Source organism: Malus domestica, chromosome 15, assembly GCF_042453785.1.
Source record: "Malus domestica chromosome 15, GDT2T_hap1".
In the NCBI taxonomy this organism is placed as follows: Eukaryota; Viridiplantae; Streptophyta; class Magnoliopsida; order Rosales; family Rosaceae; genus Malus; species Malus domestica.
In genome coordinates, this window is record NC_091675.1 from 26,452,251 (window position 1) to 26,474,482 (window position 22,232).

Consider the following 22,232-nt stretch of genomic DNA (forward strand, 5'->3'; position numbering starts at 1 on the left):
ATTAAAGAAACTCCAGCAGTTCAGGTGTTCAGTTTTGTCGCAGGTGTAACACCCGTCACTATGGCGAGTGTAAGAGGGGAAGCAGAGGATGTTTCACTTGCGGACAAACAGGGCATATGGCTTATAATTGTCCTCAGAATCAGAAGAATCAGCCTGTTCTACCACCGGCAGTCCCCCTACAGCAGCTTCCAGCACCTGGTAACCGTCAGCAGTTAGGCCACGGTGGAGCCTTCCACTACCAGGGGGCGTAGTTCCGAATCAAGGAGGACCATACCAGTATACACCTGAGGTCCCCTACTACCAAGGAGGCTATCAGTAGACTTAGGGAGGTTATCCACAGTTCCAGGGAGATTATACACCGTATCAAGGCGGCGGAGCACAGATGTATAATGGAGGGCAGTATCAGAACCTAGACGTAGCGTCTAGCAGTGGAGGTTCAAGCAGACAGGCAATTCCACCGCAGCAGGGCCGAGGTAATCAAGGTCGAGGTAATCAAGTTCAAGCAAACAGGGGTCGTGGAGGCAGACAACAAGTTCAGGGAAGAGTTAACAACATCACCCTTCAGGATGCTCAGGCTAATCCGGACTTGATCATGGGTACGTTGAATGTTCTAGGCCATTTTGCTAAAGTTTTAATTGATTCTGGTGCTACACATTCAGTTATTTCCCATAAGTTTGCTCAAACGACTCAACCACATCCTACTTCACTCGACTACAAGTTGGAATTCTCGATGCCTAGGGGTGAAATCTGATATGTTCGTTGGGAGTATCAAGGATGTCCCATCCTTGTCGAAGATGTAGTCATGCCGGCTAATCTTGTTCCTTTGGATATCGTTGATTTTGACGTTATCTTAGGCATGGATTGGTTACACTGCAATCATGCCAAGTTGGACTGTTATGAGAAAGTTGTTACTTTTCACCGACCGAGCATGCCTACTGTCACGTTTATCGGTGAGCGTGGTGGTTTAAAGCATGGAGTTATCACTGCCATGAGGGTGAGACAACTGTTGAGTAAAGGTTGTCAAGGTTACTTAGCTCATGTTGTGCTAGCGAAAGAGACTGATGCATCTGTGGAAGACGTCGGAGTAGTTAGACATTTTCCCGATGTTTTTCCCAAAGAATTACCTGGCTTACACCCATATCGTGAAGTGGAGTTCACCATCGACCTACTTCCAGGTACTAATCCTATTTCTCTTACACCTTATCGTATGGCTCCTGCAAAGTTGAGAGAACTTAAAACCCAGTTGCAAGAGTTAGTTGATAAAGGTTTCATTCAGCCAAGCACTTCCCCGTGAGGAGCTCCAGTTCTATTTGTACGAAAGAAAGATGGAACCTTGAGGTTATGCATCGATTACAGGCAGTTGAATCGAGTGACGATTAAAAACCGTTATCCGTTACCTCGTATTGATGACCTCTTTGATCAGCTCAAAGGTGCTTGTGTATTCTCGAAGATTGATCTGAGGTCTGGTTACTATCAATTGAAGATCAGAAGCGACGACGTTCCGAAGACAGCTTTCAGAACTCGATACGGTCATTACGAGTTCCTAGTGATGCCATTTGGTTTGACTAATGCACCAGCAACTTTCATGAACCTGATGAATCGAGTATTCCATCCATATCTCGACAGGTTCGTCATTGTTTTCATAGATGACATTTTGGTGTATTCTAAGAATGAAACTGATCATGCCAGGCATCTGCGTTTGGTTCTAAAGACGCTAAGGGCAAATCGGTTGTATGCTAAGTTCAGTAAATGTCAGTTTTGGCTAGATCAAGTGTCATTTTTAGGGCACGTGGTATCAGCTCAGGGTGTGCTTGTGGATCCTCAGAAAATAACAGCTGTGGAAAATTGGGAACAACCTCGGACAGTTACGGAAGTTCGAAGCTTTCTTGGTCTTGCTGGTTATTATCGACACTTCGTGAAAGACTTTTCGACCATAGCACTACCTCTGACAAGATTGACCAGAAAAGACGTTCATTTTGTATGGAGTAGTGAGTGTGAACAGAGTTTCCAGCAGTTGAAGTATCTTCTCACTCATGCACCTGTCTTAGCACTTCCCGATGATGGTGGGAACTTTGAGATCTACAGTGATGCGTCTCTGAATGGTCTTGGTTGTGTGTTAATGCAGTATGATAAAGTGATTGCTTATGCATTGCGACAATTAAAGCCCCATGAGAAAAACTATCCTACTCACGACCTCGAGCTGGCAGCGATCATCTTTGCTTTGAAAATTTGAAGGCACTATCTTTATAGGGAAAAGTGTAAGATCTTCAATAATCATAAGAGCCTTAAGTACATCTTCAATCAGCCGAACCTCAATCTCCGGCAGCGAAGGTGGGTAGAGTTACTCAGTGATTATGACTGCACCATTGAGTATCACCCAAGTCGTGCCAATTCAGTAGCTGATGATCTTAGTAGGAAGTCTCATGGCCAACTTAATGCTCTTTATGCTAGCCGCATTCCTCTTTTGATTGACCTAAGATCCACTGGAGTAGCATTAAAAGAGGGTCGTCGGGGGGCCCTAATTGCCAGTTTTCAGGTCAGACCGGTTTTGTTGGATCGTGTTCTCGAAGCCCAGAGGAATGATACGGAATCTCAGGAATTGATACAGGCAGTGTCAGACGGGAGAAAGAAGGACCTCTGTGTTAGAGATCCTGACGGCATGCTTATGCAAGGTGATCGGATGTTTGTACCGAATGTTGAGGAACTAAAGAAAGACATATTGGATGAAGCACATATCTCTGCTTATGCGATGCATCCAGGGAGCACCAAGATGTATCATACCATCCGACACTTCTATTATTGGCCAGGTATGAAAAGAGAGATTGTAGAGTATGTTAGTCGTTGTGCAATTTGCCAGCAAGTTAAGGCAGAAAGGAAAAAGCCGTTTGGATTGCTGCAACCACTCCCGATACCTCAGTGGAAATGGGAAGATATTACAATGGATTTCGTGTACAAGTTACCTCGTACTCGAAATGGTTACGATGGCATCTGGGTAGTAGTTGATCGACTTACCAAGTCAGCGCACTTCATACCCGTTCGTGAGAATTACTCGTTGAATCAGTTGGCCGAACGGTTCGTCTCTGAAGTGGTTAGGTACCACGGAATCCCAGTTAGTATCATTTCTGACCGGGATCCCAGATTCACTTCGAAGTTCTGGGTAGCTTTTCAGGAAGCTTTGGGATCGAGATTACTCTACAGCACCGCCTATCATCCCCAAACAGATGGGCAGTCAGAGAGAACTATCCAGACTTTAGAAGATATGTTGAGATCGTCAGTTCTACAGTTTGGTGACGCTTGGCACAAACGCTTACCGTTGATAGAGTTCGCGTACAACAACAGCTTCCATTCTAGTATTGGTATGGCACCATTTAAGGCGTTGTATGGGAAACCATGCCGTACTCCACTTTGTTGGTCCGAGGTCGGCGAACGAGTTTTAGTGGGCCCTGAGATCATGGAGGAGACGACACAAAACATTTAGGTGATAAAGGCTAACCTAAAAGTGGCCCAGGATCGGCAGAAGAGTATCGCCGACAGACATTCTACCGACAGAGTTTATAAGGTTGGTGATTGGGTATTCTTGAAGTTATCACCGTGGAAAGGTGTTGTGCGATTCGGAAAGAAAGGGAAACTCAGCCCTAGGTACATCGGACCGTACCAGATCGTTGAACGAGTCGGTGAAGTTGCTTATCGACTTGCCTTGCCACCAGAGTTGGCGAGAGTGCACAATGTGTTTCATGTATCGATGCTACGGAGGCACATTTCTGATTCGTCACACGTAATCCCTCCTCAGCCTCTGGAAATCAATCCAGATTTGACCTATGACGAGGTTCCAGTGACTATCCTTGATTGGAAGGATAAGGTTCTTAGGAACAAGACTGTGCGGATGGTGAAGGTTTTGTGGAGGAACCACTCAGTGGAGGAAGCCACTTGGGAGATAGAAGAGCGTATGCGAGATATGTATCCACGTCTATTTTATGGCTTTGATAGTAGTTAGTATTGAAATTTCAGGGACAAATTTTTTATAAGGGGGGTAGATTGTGACGACCCATCCCTAATTTTCCTATGTAATTTCTCCCCGAGTATGTGTTTTGACGACTATGCCTTACTGGCAAGTGACGTGGACTTATTCTTATCGCTTTCCATTTTATTTCTCGCTATCGCATTTAAATTGTACACGCTAGTACGAGTATGCGTAAATTTTAAAGTGTAAAATATCTACTTCGGATAGATTTCGATTTCCTTTTACTGTAGGAAATCTGAAAAGCTATCCTTGGATTCCTTTTAAACTCATCATGTGCACTCTCTGCATCACTCCACTTTCAGCCATCATATCCCATCTTTTCCTTATATTCTGTCCCCCTCTATCAGAAAAAGCAAAGCAAATTTCAAAAACCTCACTCTCTCTCTCTTCTCCCTCTCCCACGCCACATTCTTCTTCTTCTTCCTCTGCAACTCCATGAGCAAGCTCCAAAGCTTATAGATCGAACAAACAAACTACATCATCATGCTCATTTTAGTCCCACGATCACGACCATACATCTGGTTCGCGTGTTGACCGAGTTTTGAACGTCCAACTCGGAAGGTCCGACTCGGCGAGTTCGATACTACGGTTTTCAAGCCATGCATGGCTAAGGTAAGCCTTAAGAAACCTTTAGAACCTTCATTTCACTTCTATGGGTTGTTATTGATCATTTGTTTGTGTTTTGAACGTGTGGTTTTACCCAGAAACTCAAGAAGAATGAGAACCCGAAGTTTTTCGTACAAGAACCGTGGCTATTTAGTCATTTTGAAACCATTTTTCTGGTCAACCTCGACCATAATTGGACTTCTTCTAGGTACAAACTTGTTCTCTACACTCCTAACTTCAAAATGGCTTTTGAATCACTGAATTTGGTTAAGTAACGAGTTAGAAATCAACTCTGGAAGTTGGGAAGAAAATTTTAGTTTTCTGGAAAATTTCAGCCGTAGTCGTTTGGCCACTTTCAGACCAAATTTCTGAACAACACGGACTATATTCGAACTTTCTGTAAATTGGGATCGGTAGATCACATTCCTAGCTTTAATTTGGCTTTTGTAGAAGTGCATTGGGTTGAGAATCGAGCTCATTATGGGCTCTGGAAGTTGACCCAAAAATCTGCAAAACTGCAGATTTTCGCAAAGAAGGCAAGTACAGTGTACTCGCGGGGGCGCGTGGGCGCGCGTGGACCGCCACTTTGGGCGGCACGTAGTTGGTACGTACGCGTTCGTGTTGTCGAGTAGATCGATTTCATATATTTATACCCTAGGTTGAGCAAACTATGGGCGTTTTATTTAGGTTTCCGTTATGTGTTTTAATTAATGTTATTTAGTTATTTCACATATAGGGGAAACTTATTCCGAGGATTTTCGAGGCCAAGCTAGGCTTGGGGGCTACGACCCAGCGACGTACTTGTGAGTGGGCAGTTGCTTTATACCTATATATATATTTATAGTTTCCATAAATGCATATTTATGTCACTTTTACGCCTACATTGCCTAGTATCATTATTGTGATATAAATTGTGATAAATGCTGCTATATGGTTGTGATATTACTGTCATGGCATGCATACGTGCTTGTGTACATGCTCATCTTGCTTCACCAGGTGTTAGTACTCGCCCCAAGGCCAGGGCCAGTCCTTCACGTGTATGTTCACATCCGCACCGTTCGCTCACCTTGGATCCAAGTTTAGGTGCCAGTCTTGTCAGGTAGATTGCATTAGGCGATCCGACTTGTATGTGATGTGCTTTTGCACCAGTTTCACGTGATCGTAATACTAGAGCATATTGATTACACCCAGTCTTGTTCGTGTCAGAAACCATCTGTTCGAACTTGTGTGTCAGCTTAGATGGATGAGCACTTAGTTATATTGATGATCACATGATTATTATTGTGGCATATGATACATCATTTACTTGGCATATTTCTGGTTATATGGCTGATATATATTGGATTTTCATACTTACGTAGTATGTTTTGAGGAAACTATACTTATTTTACGGCGAGGGGTTAATATATTCAATGATAAAGGTTTTCTTATAAGCATTGTTTTACTGACCCACTCAACTTTGTTTTTCGCCCCTCCAAGACCTAGATAGCTGTACTCTCTGTGGCACTCGAGGAATCACGGCAGTTCTGACATTTCCTTCTGTTTAGTCCTAATTAGTTTTAATTTTATTCACTTTTTGCATGACTTACCCTTATGGTTACGTCACCTCACGGTGACGACCAGCATGCTTCGACCTTTCCAGGTCGGGGTGTGTCACCTAAAAACAATTTTTTTTTCAATTTGATTATATAATAATGTTATATGTTCAAGTGAAACTTCAAAGTTAGAATTTTGATCTTTTTTCATGTTTGGATATTTAAGAATGAACTGTTTTTTATTATTTAGTGAAGGTTATGTTTGGAACCCTTTTTACTTACAATTAATAATATATGTAAACTTGCAATCAATGAGTGCTAAAATTTGTTACTATCTTGAGGAGGGGTCATTTTACAAATTTTGCACAGGGCCTCCAAATTCTCAAAGACGGCCATGTATCAGTGATATTAGTTGAACCTGCTAGGCCTAAATAAAGAAAGTAGATGTTCCACCATAAAACTAAGGAGAAATTTAATGAGTCCAATCTTATGAGCCATTATTAGTTATAGTCCAATTTTGTTTAATTTTTGGGTTGGGTCCAGTGATTCATTGTCCACATAAGCTTATTTGTATTCTCTCACCAAATTTACCCTTAAATTGACCAATTAATTAATTAATGTTTTTTTAAGTTTGTGATTAATGTTAATCTTATCCTTAATTATAGGATTAGGGATTAAAATCTCCTTATTTTTTTCTTCTCCTTCCCGTCATTTCTCTTTTCTTGTTTCTCCCTCACAATATCTTTCTCTTCCTGCATTATTTTGCCCAAACCGTTCATTATAGGATTAGGAAATTGCATTAGTCAATCTTGTGTTTTGGGTTCTTCGTCTCATCTTTTTTTTTTTTTTTGGCTTCATTCCCCTTTATATATATATATATTTTTTTTGAACTTTGAAGTTTTATTGAATTAGCATTTTCTCTAGTGTTTCCTCCCTCTATCATTTTTCTTCACGATTTTTTGTGGTTTTTATCTACCTATATCACTTGTCCTTTTTTTTTTAATCTTTTTATATTATAATGTGCATGTATCATGAATAATTGTATTTATCTACCTATATATATATTACATATTTTGTTGATAATTTATCTAAGATTAATTGTGTTTATCTACCTATATATCACAAATTAATTGTGTTATCTACCTATACAATATGTTTTTGTTCATAGTCTATCTGTATCACAGATTATTTTGTCTTATCTATCTATACAATAGGTTTTTGTTCATAGTCTACCTCTATCATAGATTCTACCTACATCACAAATATTTTATTTTATTTTTTATCTATCTCTAGCAATGTTTCTTTTAGTTTCTGATAAACTTATAAGATTTGTAATAATGTGTTTTTAATTAGAAAACAGGTAGATAAAGGTATTTGAAGATTCAAATTTTAAAAATTCAAATTTAAAGAATTAAAAAAAAAAATTATTTTCAAAGGGTAAAACAGGTGTAATAAAAAATCAAATAAAATTGGATCCAATTCAAAAACAGCTGATTTTTTTGGACCTGAATCAAAGTGCCCCTAAAACTAATTTACAATATAGAAAGTAGCTCAACCTCTTATAAGCCCATGCAAAGTTTTTTCTTTCACCAATGTGAGATTATTCTCAACACGCCCCTTCATGTGTGGCGAATGTTCAAGCGTAACACATAGACAACACAACGAGGTGACGTGGAACGCGTCTGGCCTTTTGGCTTCACACACGGGACAACCCGTTCTGAGCACTATGAAGAAAGTTGGGGTTCCATCATAAAACTAATTAGCAATATGAGAAGTAGCCCAATGTCTTATAAGCTCATGCAAACTTTCTCATTTCACTAATGTAGAATTCATTCTCAACACTACAAAGTTTATCATGCCGCACATACTTTACTTAACCTTCTGCAACTTTTGTGGTGCTTTCATAGATTCCAGGTATCGCGCTAGCTAGAGAGTATCAACATTTGCTAACAAAAATGAGTTCATGTTGGGAAAAAAAGCTTGAATCATTGATTCAGGTAACGGTTGCATTTGCCAGTGGTCCGTCGGATGAGCTTGCGTCGAGAGCAACAATATAGCTGGAAGAACTGAAGACCAGAGGATGCACTCCAATGTTTCATGGCAGTCTTCAATCTTTTTTTTCTTTTTTTAATTTATTTTTAAATTAAATAAAAAAGGAGAACATGAGTAGATTAATAACCATGTAGCAAAGTTCTGAATATTGTTTATAGATCAAGCCATCATAATCTCGTTCACAATAACAGAGCGTGCTTTGCACTTAGCCTCCAATGGCACGGCTTTAGGCATTGTGAATCCCTTACCTTCAGCCATATCAATCTCCTTTTCATTAACTCTCTTCCACTCAAAGCATTGGATCAACGACCCCAAAGTCAACCCCACCATACGTTTCGCTAGGCCCTCCCCAGGGCAAGCCCTTCTTCCCAGTCCGAACGGCATCAGGTTGTGTGACGAGTCCTCACCATTCTCAAATCTCTCGGGTTTGAAGCTTTCAGGATCATCCCACAACATTGGGTCTCTATGGATGGCCCATGCATTGATCAATACCATTGTGTCACGTGGCACGTTGAATCTCTCAATCATGCAGTCATCTGATGAAAAATGTGGTAGTAGCAATGGAGCTGCAGGGTATAATCGGAGGGTCTCGGAGATGATACTTTGCAGATAGGGTAGTTTAGAGATATCCGGTTCGTCCACTAAGCGTTCAGTTCCAAGTTGAGCATCAAGTTCAGCTCTAGCTTTCTTTAACACGAGGGGATGGTTGAGGAGATTGGACATGGCCCATTCTAGTGTCACTGCTGATGTATCAGTACCCGCCATTATTATGACCTAAAAATTACTTTTGAGTTAATATTATGAATTGTAAAGAAATAAGACTTGTCTTCTTTAATTTCTAAAACACTAAACCCAGCTGTTGTAAGCTATGATGGGTGGAAAAATGTAGGCGATTGCTTGTTTGAGAGGGGATTCGCACAGCTTGGATATGCAATTCATGATTGATTAGTTGTTATCCATGTACATCAAACGAATTATTATTTTCAAACCAACCAAGTGCTTTATATCAAATGTGTCACCCATTATATATTACCAGTCAAAACCAACTACCTACTTATCTTTTATTCACTTATATTATTGTGACTTCAGATACTCTAATCGGATTTATAAGATATCTTGAAATGGAATGTAATTTTATGTTTTTGGTTGGCCGGAAAACAATTCAATAGAGAGATGTAAATGTAATATATTCATCTTGCCCCAAAAATGTAAATATAAACCTAAATTTACATCTTTTTTGCATCTTTTGGTGTTGGGTCTCGCCAATCAAAGTGAAAATGGATCTTAAATTTACATTTCTGCATTGGAGATGCTCAAAGAAATCCAGAAATTGTATTTCTGAAGGTCATTGGCAGGAGTTTGTGAAAAAGAAAAGTATATGTAATCCAATACATACTTAAAAAAATCAGGAATTAAATGAATAAAATCAATATTCAATCTAACACTAGGTTTTTATTGAATTTTCATCTTCTTTAAGGATTAAAGTTCAAAAACTCTAAAAAGTAATGGGAATTTTGGAAAAATAACCAAATTTCGGATCCTAAATAGAATTCTAATCACCATTTTAAATTTTTAATAATTATAACCAAAAGTTGATATGAAAATACTAATACACACTTAAAATAAAGTTTTCTAAAAAAAAAAAAACCAAAAAACAAAAGGCTCAACTGTCTTTTACCGCCATCTTTGTCCTTTCTAGACGATAATCCAAAGCCACATAAACCCAACCCAAGCACAGCCAACCATGGCGTGCAGCACGATCCCTCTCTCTTCCTCCTCCTCTTTCTCTTTTATACTCTCACACACAACCTTCGTTTAGTTTCGAACCCCCAAAATTTTTTCAACCTCCTCCACATGAAGACGACTCTCACTCTCAGTCTCAGTTAGCTTCCTCCTCTGCTCTCTAATTTCTGATTTTCAACTACAACGATGTAATCTTTGAGTTCAAGCACTTGCACCACCAAGCTTACAATGAGGCCTTCGCTCACTTCAGTGTCTGCTGCCCTTCCTCAACATCTCAGCCCCTCAATTGGGACCTCTACTTCCAAGATCAACTCCAGAACCAAATCGTTGGTGAAAAGCCCAAAATGTGATGGTCCCTTCTCTTTTTCTCTCATTTTCTCCAAAGGTTGAACTTTGGATTTTGTTTTCTTCTATGATTGAATTGGGGTTTTGGGTTGTTTAAGGAACTTCAAGGAGAACGAGTGGCTTTGAACTTATTCAATTCTACTTCGAATCTCCTGATCTTAATTGAATCTTGCTTTGTTTAATTTCCATTGATGACTTTTTTTGTTTTTTGGTTTTTTTGAGAAAACTTTATTTGAAGGGTGTATTAGTACTTTTATATCAACTTTTGGTTATAATTATTATAAATTTAAAAAGGTGGCTAGAATTCTACTTAGGGTCCAAAATTTGGTTAGTTTTCCAAATTTCCCAAAAATAATATATGAGACGGCCATTAAAGTAGTAAACACTAACCTGTATAATCCCCTTGATAATTTGGTCAGTGTAATACTCAGGTTGTGATCCCTGCAGAGTAAGCAAATGGTCAATCATAGTACTAGTAGTTCCACCCTTCTTGCTCCTGCGCTCATCGATGAGACCTTGGAAAAACTTATTGGTCCTCTTGCCCAACTTCATGGCCCTCCTCTCATACGAGTCGCTCCCAACCCAATTCAAGATCGGCAAAAAATCTGCCGGGTTGGCCGCTCCACTTTGAGCAAAAGCCTCCTTCATAATCTCTCTGAACTGCCTCGCCTGCTCTTTCTCCACCGACACATCCTCGCCGTAGTACCTCTTCCCCGCCACCATCCTCATTATAGTGTTAAAGGTCAACTCATGGAACATAGAATTCAACGGCACCGTTGCGAAATCTTCACTTGCGTTTTGTGAAAGTTTATGTAGTAGCTGTTTGATTTCGTCCTTTCTGATGTTCGAAAATGTGTTCAGTCGAGCGGTGGAGAATATCTCGATGGCGCCAATGCGGCGGAGGTTGCGCCAGTGATCGCCGTATTGGGACGTTGCCATGGTGGTGTTGTTGTAGGCTAAGTGCTTGCCTAGGATAAAGCTAGGACGGTTTGCTAGAACGATGTCGTTGGTGGTGAAACATTCTTGTGCGGCCGACGAGGATGAGACTATGACCACGCGCTGCGAGCCAAACCAGAGTGAGAAAATGGGGCCGTGCTTTTGTGAGAGGCGGTGGAGGGTTCGATGGATTGGGATTTTTAGGAGATGGAGATGGCCGATTAGTGGAAGAGAAAGTGGACTTGGTGGGAGGTTTTTGTAACGGCGTCGTTTTGTTTGGAGCAGGAAGTTGAAGGTGAAGAGGATGGAGATAATGGAGAGGAATGTGTATAACAAGATCTGTTGTTCCATAGTTTGCTTGTGAAGTTGAGATGGATGTGATCAGTGGGTGGTTTACAGTGAGTGGTGGAGATGTGGTACTTATAGATGGAGGAGGTGTGCGATGCAGCGACAGTAGTGATCCATGCTTAGTTTTTTTAGCAGTTTAGAGCTCAATGTTCAGGTACCATATGTTTTCTGGAGATCATTTTTATCTTGATAAGGGAAATAAATTTGGAATTTTGATAAACGTCAAAATTTAGAAATTGACATGCATGAATTCCCTTATTTGGATTCATAAATATAGAAATTTAAAATTTTCTTGTGGAAAAAAAACTTGGAATTTGGAACATCCAATTCCCAAGTTTAAATTTCATGTATTTGTCATTTCCCAATTTCTAGGATTTAGAGTTTAAAAACAACAAATTATGTATTTAATTACATTTTTCTTTTAGGTTAACCAAACAAGAAAATCCACAAATTATAGAAAATAAAATTCCGTCATTTTAAAATTCCTTAGTAATCTCAAATTTCTTCGTGTGTTTATAGTATTATAGAACATAATTACTGGAGCCGTTTTCTTCTCTGTGCCTATTTTCCACTCGTCTCTATCTAGATTTATTGTCACAACTGACTTTACATTGTGTATCTTGGACATTGACATTTTGGACTTGAGTGTACATTGTAAGTGAACGACATTTCAAGGTGATTGTCACACTGCGTATTTAATTCAAACTAACATTTGTATTTGTTCAGATAGCACGTTTCGAAATGTTATTGGTTTGGATTATACAATCAAGATAATTGACTCTTTATTTTAACTTCAAATAGAAAGATAAAAATTCAATGAGCAAGATAATGAGACATCAATAATTGGTTAGTCTGAGGTCCTAAATTTGCCTATCATATATGACAAATTTGATATCACTTCATGGCAAATTTATTGTTTGGCTTAGCTCAATATTTTACTCTTTAGTTAAAATTTTGTTGTATAAAAAATAAAACCAAGGACATATCCATTCTTCGTTGTGTATGTTTGTAACTTGAGAGTTAGTTCAACAAGCCTCTTATACAGACGAATTCTTGAGCATATAACGTCTCAATCTAATAATACATTAATGTGTTGAAATTACACAAATTATTAATTTATTAAACTAAAACGACACAGACGAATTCTTGAGCATATAACGTCTCAATCTAATAATACATTAATGTGTTGAAATTACACAAATTATTAATTTATTAAACTAAAACGACACAATTACACAAGTTATTAATTTATTAAAATAAAACGACACAATAACAATCAACTCGTTCCAAAAGTTTCTCCCAATTCAAAATGTTTGCGTGTCGTGGATCGTCTTTCCCTTTCATCGTCGACTTGTAGTGGTGCATAGGTCAGGGAATGCGTAAGCGCACTGCCTACATGCACCATGTACATATGGAACAAAAGCAAAGAAAGGCCCCACTCGCTCTACTTGACTTAAAGGACAAAGGAACTCGCCAAAAACCAATTGTATTCATCTTCTAACTAAAACAACCATATAGCCGGACGGAAGACAAGAACTCGAATCTCAAGTATAAAGCAAATATGTATTTTTCATGTACCATACTCAGTACTATTTTTTCAAATTTACTTACCAAAAAATATACATATATGTATTTTTCATGTCTCATACTCGTACTATTTTTTTTTACCAAAAAATATAGTTCGAGTATTATTTTAATTTAGTTATATATATTTTCCATGTACCATACTTGTTTTGTATTTTTCTAACTATGATCTATCCAATAAATAATGGTTACCTAATGAGTTGATTTTTTCTTTTAAAAATGGGACAATTAGTGGCAAGCCATGGTTATGCACATTTTTCGGGCCCTAAGAGGCTAAGGGAAATTTCACCCTGCCAATGACCACATTCAAGAAGATTCACAATCTTAGAGCACTGAACCCGAGACCTCCCATATGTTTTTTTTTTTTTTTTTTTTTTGTTTATAGCCGCAATCCGTACCCATATCATTGAGCCAATTTGTAGGATGGGCCACGAATCGAATCGAGGTCAAGAGACTAGACCTGATTTAGGCTTTTCTGTTGGGCAGTCCTCGTCGGCCCATTTATTAATGGCGAGGAATAGACTGGGCTCGAGGCCTATGAAGTGGTGCTCAAGTGGATCTAATAATCCAGGTGGCAGAATCTCAGTGGCTGGGTCGTCAGACCCAAGAATACAAATAATGTTGAAAGGTTTTACGTTATCCAAAGCATTAATAAAATACAATAAATAAATAAATACAAACGAACCGAGAGAAAATCTCACAACAAAATTAAAAAAACAAAAAAGGAAAAATGGAAAATCGTTGCTCCCCTGCCCTTTCTTCTTCTTTCTGACTTGGGTTTCCAGAGCCGCTCCAAACTCTGCAAAACCGATAAATCCCTACCCATTTGCCATTGCAATCTCTCTCCCTCTCTCTCTCTCTCTCTCTCTCTCTCATTGAAACTGGGCCGCACGATTTGCGGACCTCTCATCACAGCCATTGAAGCCGGCGACTTCTGCGACGATGACCTCCATCACCTCCGTCGAGTTGAATTTCCTAGTCTTTCGTTACCTTCAGGAATCAGGTATGCTTCACTTTGCAAACCCTCAATCGACCTTTCGAATTTATTTCCCTAATTTTCTGTTCCCGTTTTTAATTGTATTGTCATTCTAGGGTTTCTGGGAATTTGGGTGTGCTGTACAGATTATAAGGGTGTCTTTATCAATTGCTGTTACATGTTTTCTATTATAACTTAATTAGGGTTGAGAACTATAATTTTGGGAATAAGTTTGCAAATTGGCTTCCTATTTTCCGGCGTCGAGAGGGCATGAGATTATGGATCAGAAAACAGTAGTGGGTATACTTTTTTGTTGTGTAATTCTCCTTTTGAATGCTCGAGTTGAGTAATTTTTTTCTTATAATCAAATTATTTTAGTTTGGTTAGCCATAAATTTAATTAAATTTTAATGTTTAACTGAATGCGATTTGTACCTGCATGATATGGTGATATAAGATTTTATATTGGTTCGGATTTGATGCACAATCAATACACAAAGCGATTGGAAGTTTTTGTATACGTAGTAGATTATTTAGCATCATATAAAAGCAGTCGAATCGATGTTGTGGAGTGATCTTATGGGGTTCTGTACACAAACCAGTTGCATGCATACACTCTACGGTTGTTATCAAAGTGAGAAACGTGAATGATCTTCCAACTCAATCGAAGATTGAATTGGTGAACCCATTTCTTTTTCTCTAAGTTTCTTGTTATATTACTTCTGCAGGCTTCACACACTCAGCTTTTGCTTTAGGATATGAGGCCGGTATCAACAAATGCACAATAGATGGAAATTTGGTTCCACCTGGTGCCCTCATTACATTTATACAAAAAGGACTTCAGTACTTGGAGATGGAAGCTAACTTGAGTAATGTTAGTATTCTTGTTCTTGTTTTTTGGATTATCGAATAACTGGTAATTTTTGTTTTGGAACTTGCACAGGATTGCACATCTTAGAATATATGTTAACCAGCTGTTGTTTTAAGCTTGCCAGAGTGATGCAGATTTGGATGAAGATTTCTCATTTTTACAACCTTTAGATCTTATCACGAAGGATGTAAATCAACTAAGGCAAATGATTACAGAGAAAAGGAAGAATTCACAGATGGACAAAGACAAAGATAAAGAGCACGAGTCTTATCAAAAGAAAGATAAAGATAAGGAGCTTGAAAAAGAACATGACGGAGAACGTGCACGAGTAAGAGAGAAAGAAAGAAAAGAAAGGGAGAAGGATTTCGAAAAGGATAGAGAGAGGATAGAAAAGAATAAGGAGCGAGAAAAGCAGCGTGAGGACCGCAATGACAGAGATGTAGTTAGAGATCAGGAAGATAAAGTTAATGTCAGACATGAAGAAAATGGAGCTTCTGGAGGTAGATTCAAGTTTTACCGCAAATGATTTTCTCTTTTGTGGTTTTTTTTCTTTTATTAGCCTGAATAAAGTTACTAAGGCCACAAAATGGCCACAATTTTTAAGCAGCCACAAATCCATTCAATGATTATGTTCTTTTATTTTGTGATTGGTTAGATATTAGAAGATATAGACACTTGTTTCTGGAGCCTACTAGGATGCAGGAAAAGTTTATCCATTCAAACATCTGCTTAGCTGGTGAACTACTCTTTTAGAATTATTTTTTATGTTTAATGAACAGAAAATAAGTAAGGAACAATGCTTTACATTAACTTCTTGTTTGCTCTTGTAATGTATCACGATCTGCCAAGGAGAGAATGTAAGATTTTCGATTCCCTTGGAACTTGTTCTTTGATGTATCCGACAATAGACTAAACTTAGCAAATAGAGAATAACTAGAAACACACGATACATACTGGTTTGGCAGATCTTTTGCCTACATCCTGTTATAGAGAAATCATGGCTTATTTGAATTAATAATAGAGTATACGGTGCTTTTGTAAACCCTAGAACTAATCCCTCTGACCTCTCTCCGCTCTCTGTTTTCTTATCTCTTTTTTTCTGCCCCCTGCCACACCCTATTCATAAGTATAGGGTGTGGTTTACATGCCTATTTTCTGATTAAGTTTCCTATTCTATTTGGAATAGGAAAGTACACTTACATTCCTATTCCGTTTCTGCTTTTAGGATTCCTAATCTAATTGTACATGAAAACTTAATTCTTTCGTAATCCTTGTAGGACAATAATATGTGCACCTTGAACTCCTAATACAATCCAAAACAAATAGGACACTAACATTGACGAGCCAATTCCTAACAATCTCTACCTTGGTGAGTCAAACCATGTCTTGACTGTTGCACCCTAGAGTATCTGAAGGAAATCTTCAAGAACCTTCACCATGGAAAACTTCTTCTTGCTTCATTGCATCTCAAGTGAGGAGGTACTCCACCTTACACAATCAACTAGATTGATCAAGTTCAAGCATTGCTTGAATTTCTTGGCCGGCACTATCTTGGTAAGGAACCTTTTCGGCCCAAATCTCCTTGGACTCCACCCAATCCTGGGTTCTGTGATACCTCACTTCAATATGCTTTGATCTTCCATGAAAACCTGATTATTTGCCAAGTAAATGGCACTTTGACATTCACATTTCAGCTTCTTGTAATCCTGAGTGATTCCTAATTGGCTTACAAAGCCACTAAGCCAACTTACCTCCTTTCCAACTTCGGTCAGAGCAATATACTTTGCTTCTGTGGTCAACAAAGCTGAAATTGGTTGCAATAGTGCCCCTCCAATTGATTGGTCCACCTGGGCATATAAATAAATAACCTGGGGTAGACCTTCTCTTGTCCAAATGCCCTGCATAGTCGGCATCAATGTACCCCAACACCCTTGCATTTCTTTTTTAAACTTTGCAAACAAGATCCCTTGTCGCCAAGAACCTTTCGAAGTAACACAAAATCCACTTGATTGCATCCCAATGTTGGCTTCCTAGATTTCCATGTACTTGGAAACGACACTGATTGCTTGAGCTAGGTTGGGTTTGCACACCATTGCATACATTAGGCAGCCCACAATATGACCGTAGGGAACATTCTTCATTGTTTGTTTCTCTTTCTCGGACTTAGGACACTATTGCCCACTTAATCTGAAGTGACCTGCCAAAGGAGTTGAAACTGCCTTTGCTTCTAGCATGTTGAACTTCTCAAGAACCTTCTGAATATACAGAGTTTTTGTTAACCCTCCTCTGACTTCTCGGCTGTCTCTGTTTTCTTCTTTTTTTTTTCTTTTTTTTCTTTTTTCTGCCCCTTGCCTCACCCGATTTATAAGTATAGGGTGTGATTTACATGCCTATTTTCTGATCAAATTTCCTATTCTATTTGGAATAGGAAAGTACACTTACATTCCTATTCCGTTTATTGTTTGAGGATTCCTAGTCTAATTGTACAAGAAAGCTTAATTCTTTTCTAATCCTTGTAGGACAAGAATATGTGCACATTTAGCTTTTCTAATACAATCCAAAACAAAATACGACACTAACATTGTCGAGCCAATTCCTAACAGAGATTGGTTATGGAATCTGGTGCTTGCACAGTTCTTGGCATTTGAGAATATGTGCAAGGAATTTTAACTAGCTTCATTCCGTAATCATTTAGGTACAATGAATTAGACTTTTTAGCATAAGTGTAAAAAGACAGAGCATGTTATGTTAAACTCCCACTTAATAAAGTTGAAAAACTTTTGTTCTGTCCAAGTTCTGTCTCTTTTTCCTGTCAATTTCCTAAATGTACATTATGATAATCATCATTTCTTTTTGTTGGAGCAGAACCAATGGATATTCCTCTTACAGATGTTGAAATCCCTAGTTCTGATGTGACAATTTTGGAGGGGCATACTAATGAGGTTTGTGCATGCTCCTATTTTCTTGCATTCCCCACCTTATCTGGCTTTTACCCCCTTTTTGTGCCATATAGTTCCTCATACATGTTTCTCTGTGTGCCATTGGATCTCCTTTCCATTTTTGCATTAGGTATGTGCTTGTGCATGGAGTCCAGCAGGTTCCCTTCTTGCATCAGGGTATGTATTTGTGAAATTGTTCATATGTAGTGGATGTTTCTGTTATCTATTTTTTGTTATTTTTTTAGAGAAAAGACATAATGATCCATTGAAAAATCTTTGTTAATTTATTTAATATCTCTTTACTAATAGTTATTGAATACTAACGTTGGATGAGACATGTTTTTGCCTTTGTCTGCTCATGTTTCCTTTACTGATTATCTAGAGTCTGCAACATTTGATTTTATACTATCTTTTGTTGTTATTTAAGCCTCGCTCGAGCATTAAATTTCAGTAAAATCAACATCCCTTAAGGGTAGCTGGAATGGTGATAGTAATTTATCATATATCATGTTAATCGTGGGCCTGTAATGTTGACCAGAATATGGGCTGTTTCTGAGTCCATGGTGTTACCACGCCGTGTTAGGATTACCATACCTTTTGTTTCAATCCCTTACTCTTGCCACTTTTAATTAATCACTTTCCAGGTCTGGAGATTCGACAGCTCGTATTTGGACCATTGCTGATGGAAGCTCCAGATTTAGTTCACAAAATGGTTCCTCAAATGTGTTGGTGCTGAAGCATGTTAAGGGTAGAACAAATGAAAAGAGTAAAGACGTGACGACGCTTGACTGGAATGTGAGCTCTGTTGTTATGGATATATTTTGTGATAATTGACCTATCAAATTTGATATAATAGATTACATGCCATGCGGATGCTCTTTGTTATGGGCTCTTGAGACTCATCAAGAAAATGTTTTCTTTATTCCAAAGCCATCTAAAACTGCAGGAGCTTCTTTATTTGTTTTTTTTTTCTCTTCCAGAATTTTTTTTTCGTTTGTGTATATGCAAATAAACCTTTCACTAATTCAGGGAGAGGGAACAATGCTTGCAACCGGGTCGTATGATGGGCAAGCAAGAATTTGGAGTACAAAGGGTAAGCAGATGATTGTTTTTCTGGTTTTCTGTTTCATCTGATTTATGATTCTTGTTTACTTTTCAGCATCATTTTGGAAGTTTTTAGAACATATATTGTGTGGTATCTTTGCCCAGGTGAATTAATTACTACTTTGAGCAAACATAAGGGACCTATATTCTCTCTAAAGTGGAACAAAAAGGGAGATTATCTTCTTACAGGAAGCTGCGATAAAACTGCAATTGTGTGGGACATAAAGGCAGAGGAACCGAAACAACAATTTGAATTTCATTCAGGTGTGTATTATTTTCATGGAACAGACAGTGTAATAGTCGCTGTGTTGGGATTTTGATGACTATTTTTCTGTCATTTAGGTCCAACTCTTGATGTTGACTGGCGCAACAATGTCTCCTTTGCAATGAGCTCAACAGACAATATGATATATGTCTGCAAGATTGGGGAAAACCACCCTGTTAAAACTTTTGCGGGACATCAGGTATTTTCAAGCATTTAGTTGCTCTAGATTAGACCTGAGGTTAATTATAGTTTAAGCACTTTGTTCTTATTATTTGTTTATGTATACTATGCTCTTTTTCTGAAGAGGTTGCAGATAGTTTTGTGCTGTTTAGATTGTTGAAGATATAGGGACGCCCAATTCTAGGCTGAGATATATTCTCTCGATGCTATCATGTTAATGTTCAATTTCATTTAAATAACTGTTAACTGGTCCTTGTCTGGTTGAATATGGATTTGAGAGGGTCTTGGTATTGCCAGCCCTCCATTCTAGAATGTTGCTGTTTTATTTCCTTTACACACCTGCCTTTGATTTGGTCAACTGGAAAGCCTTGAGCTTACCAGTTTTTTTTTAACATGCCTGGTTGTAGTTACTGGTATTTGCTCAGGTAGCAAAAATGGTTTCACTTGTTTTTGAACTTCTGCAAAAACTTACGTGTTATTTGCAAACTTTAAACTTTATAATTTTCAAGGGTACTTGATAGTATCAGTTTTTGTGGCTGATCAATGGATTTTCACTGTTTCAGGGAGAAGTTAATTGTGTTAAATGGGATCCAACTGGTTCATTGTTGGCTTCATGTTCTGACGATAGCACTGCAAAGGTTATATGTGCTTCCTGCTCAATTTGTAGTCAAGTAGTTCCATTTTATGTCCGATAAGATAGTTGTTTGCATATAATATTTTTAATCTATACTTATATATAATTAAAGATGGATACTGAAGTTGAACACAGACCTGGTATGGGGTTAATGTCATATGTTTTGTTTACTCTGGAACATGGGAAGGATAGGATTGATTAAACCAATCTCGTTTACTGCTTGATTAAAAGTTTTGAGTCCGATAATTCATATATAATATATAATTCTACTTTTCTTCATCTCACCCCTATTCAATGTAATATAGCCATTTTCAATTAAATGGATCAGTTTCGGTTGGTTCATTATTTTCCATTTGAGAAGAATATTGAATTTGCAACTCATGTAAAATTATGGTGTAGATATGGAGCATGAAGCAGGAAAAATATGTTCATGATTTAAGAGAGCATTCTAAGGTACTCCTCAGATTGTCATTCAAGTTTAATTTGCCTATCATGGCCGTTTGATTTTACTTTTCTGGAATCTTAGAAGCGTTGGAAATTTGTATTGTAGGAGATATACACTATCAGGTGGAGTCCCACTGGACCAGGAACAAACAACCCTAACCAACAGTTAGTCCTAGCTAGGTAAATATAGTGCTTCTCAGATGAAATGAGACGCCATTGGCTTCTGTATTGTTTGCATTGTGTTTGCCATGTGTTCCTTTATTATTTCAGTTAGAAGTTGCAAATTGTTTCAATAAGTAGCTTTTACATGGTTTTCATATTTTTCGAGAAAAGCTTAATGCTGTCAATTGAAATTTTATATAAAGAGAGCAAATGATTTATTACCTGTGTAAAACCTGGTTGGGTGGTAATTCTCCTGATTCATTCTGTGCTATGAAAGAAGTTCTTGTCTAACTTCTTATTGCCATTAACCCTATGGTGCTGTGAGAACTGTATGTTAAGCCACTGGTCTTTTGTATTCATGTTCTTGCATTTGCGGATTTCTGTTTTCACGCCCAAGCGTACTTGTCTTTATGTAGAAATATTATTTCTTGATAGTATTCAAACTTGCACTTTCATTCTGCATGCATACTCTGCGGAGAAATTACACCGACTACTTTCTGCGGGGGAAATACACTGAAGGTTTGTGTCATGGTTCTAAGTTTTGTGATTGTGCTTCTTGACAGTGCATCATTTGACTCCTTTGTGAAGCTATGGGATGTGGAACAAGGAAAGCTACTCTGCAGCTTGGATGGACACAGGTACTGGACAAAACGAACGTATGGTGTTGGAAGCTTGATAAAATTTCTTTACTTCATGGTGTATTGATACTTCAATTTGAATCAACAGGGAACCTGTTTATTCTGTTGCTTTTAGCCCAAATGGTGAGTATTTGGCCAGTGGATCTCTTGATAAATCCATGCATATCTGGTCACTGAAGGAACGCAAGATTGTGAAAACGTACACTGGAAGTGGCGGTATATTTGAAGTCTGCTGGAACAAGGAAGGCGACAAACTTGCTGCATGTTTTGCCAACAACACAGTGTGCGTCTTGGATTTTAGAATGTAGAACTGGAAATGCCAAACCTGTCTTGTATTGGACGTTGGTGGTCAATTCCCAGTCGTAGATTAGTTCTTCGTATTTGATTAGGATGGATGGCGAGTGTGTTTTAGGTGCGTAGGCATTGCATTTTAACCGTAGATCAAGGCTCGGCTCGCTAATGTTCATTTTGTTCGTAAGCTCGTTTCCTGATTCAAGTGTTAATCGAGCCGCTTTTCTAGGAGAGGTGTACAGGATTGTTTTCAACATTTTTAGTTAGGCTTGTTAGTGTAGTTTGCTTCTCTCTCAAGGTATGTACGGCATGCTACTGAAGATTCTCAGGAAGGCTGTTATTCCAACTATTTTTCTGGTTTTGCCTTGTGTTGACTACTTTGAAAGCGAAAGCCCCCGTACAATTCGGATACTGAAGAACCAGAACCAGAACCGGTTGAATTTGTCGATTGCTTTCTCTTGATAGATCAAAACCACGGTTAAAGGGGTGTGTTATCGCTCGGATTAGACAAACAAATTTAGTTACTTGTGGAAGGATCGTACTACAAGATATAAGAGAG

The 22,232-nt window shown here is 38.4% G+C and overlaps 2 protein-coding genes across 4 annotated transcripts; one reads left to right on the plus strand and one right to left on the minus strand.

The window, feature by feature from the left end:
- Window positions 1–8,343: 8,343 nt before the first annotated feature.
- LOC114821502 (cytochrome P450 81Q32-like) lies at window positions 8,344–12,087 on the minus strand. The gene is made up of 2 exons (XM_070813089.1): window positions 10,693–12,087; window positions 8,344–8,988 (listed from the first exon to the last, which is right to left on the minus strand). Exons 1-2 carry the CDS (start codon window positions 11,587–11,589, stop codon window positions 8,374–8,376), a joined length of 1,512 nt encoding a protein of 503 aa, XP_070669190.1. The 5' UTR covers window positions 11,590–12,087; the 3' UTR covers window positions 8,344–8,373.
- A 1,725-nt stretch (window positions 12,088–13,812) lies between these two features.
- LOC114821474 (WD40 repeat-containing protein HOS15-like) lies at window positions 13,813–22,034 on the plus strand. 3 transcript variants are annotated; one of them, XM_070813090.1, is made up of 15 exons: window positions 13,848–14,173; window positions 14,874–15,019; window positions 15,133–15,516; window positions 15,672–15,752; window positions 17,882–17,958; window positions 18,086–18,132; window positions 18,600–18,750; window positions 18,985–19,048; window positions 19,165–19,323; window positions 19,402–19,523; window positions 20,068–20,142; window positions 20,538–20,591; window positions 20,689–20,762; window positions 21,308–21,382; window positions 21,471–22,034. In XM_070813090.1, the coding sequence occupies exons 3-15, from the start codon at window positions 15,222–15,224 to the stop codon at window positions 21,688–21,690; spliced, it is 1,494 nt and encodes a 497-aa protein (XP_070669191.1). In that variant the 5' UTR covers window positions 13,848–14,173; window positions 14,874–15,019; window positions 15,133–15,221; the 3' UTR covers window positions 21,691–22,034. The 3 variants fall into 3 exon arrangements, with proteins under 3 accessions (XP_028949512.2, XP_070669191.1, XP_028949511.2); XM_029093678.2 differs by having other exon boundaries at window positions 13,852–14,173; window positions 15,141–15,516; XM_029093679.2 differs by lacking the exon at window positions 15,672–15,752 and having other exon boundaries at window positions 13,813–14,173; window positions 15,141–15,516.
- Window positions 22,035–22,232: the final 198 nt, after the last annotated feature.

Coding starts and splice junctions, on each gene's coding strand:
- LOC114821502 (XM_070813089.1), bottom strand. CDS start 11,589: ATGGAACAACAGATCTTGTTATACACATTCCTCTCCATTATCTCCATC. Junction 8,989..10,692: donor TTATCAAGGGGATTATACAG/GTTAGTGTTTAC, acceptor AGTAATTTTTAG/GTCATAATAATGGCGGGTAC.
- LOC114821474 (XM_029093678.2), top strand. CDS start 14,113: ATGACCTCCATCACCTCCGTCGAGTTGAATTTCCTAGTCTTTCGTTAC. Junction 17,959..18,085: donor TGGAGGGGCATACTAATGAG/GTTTGTGCATGC, acceptor TTTTTGCATTAG/GTATGTGCTTGTGCATGGAG. Junction 19,524..20,067: donor AAACTTTTGCGGGACATCAG/GTATTTTCAAGC, acceptor TCACTGTTTCAG/GGAGAAGTTAATTGTGTTAA.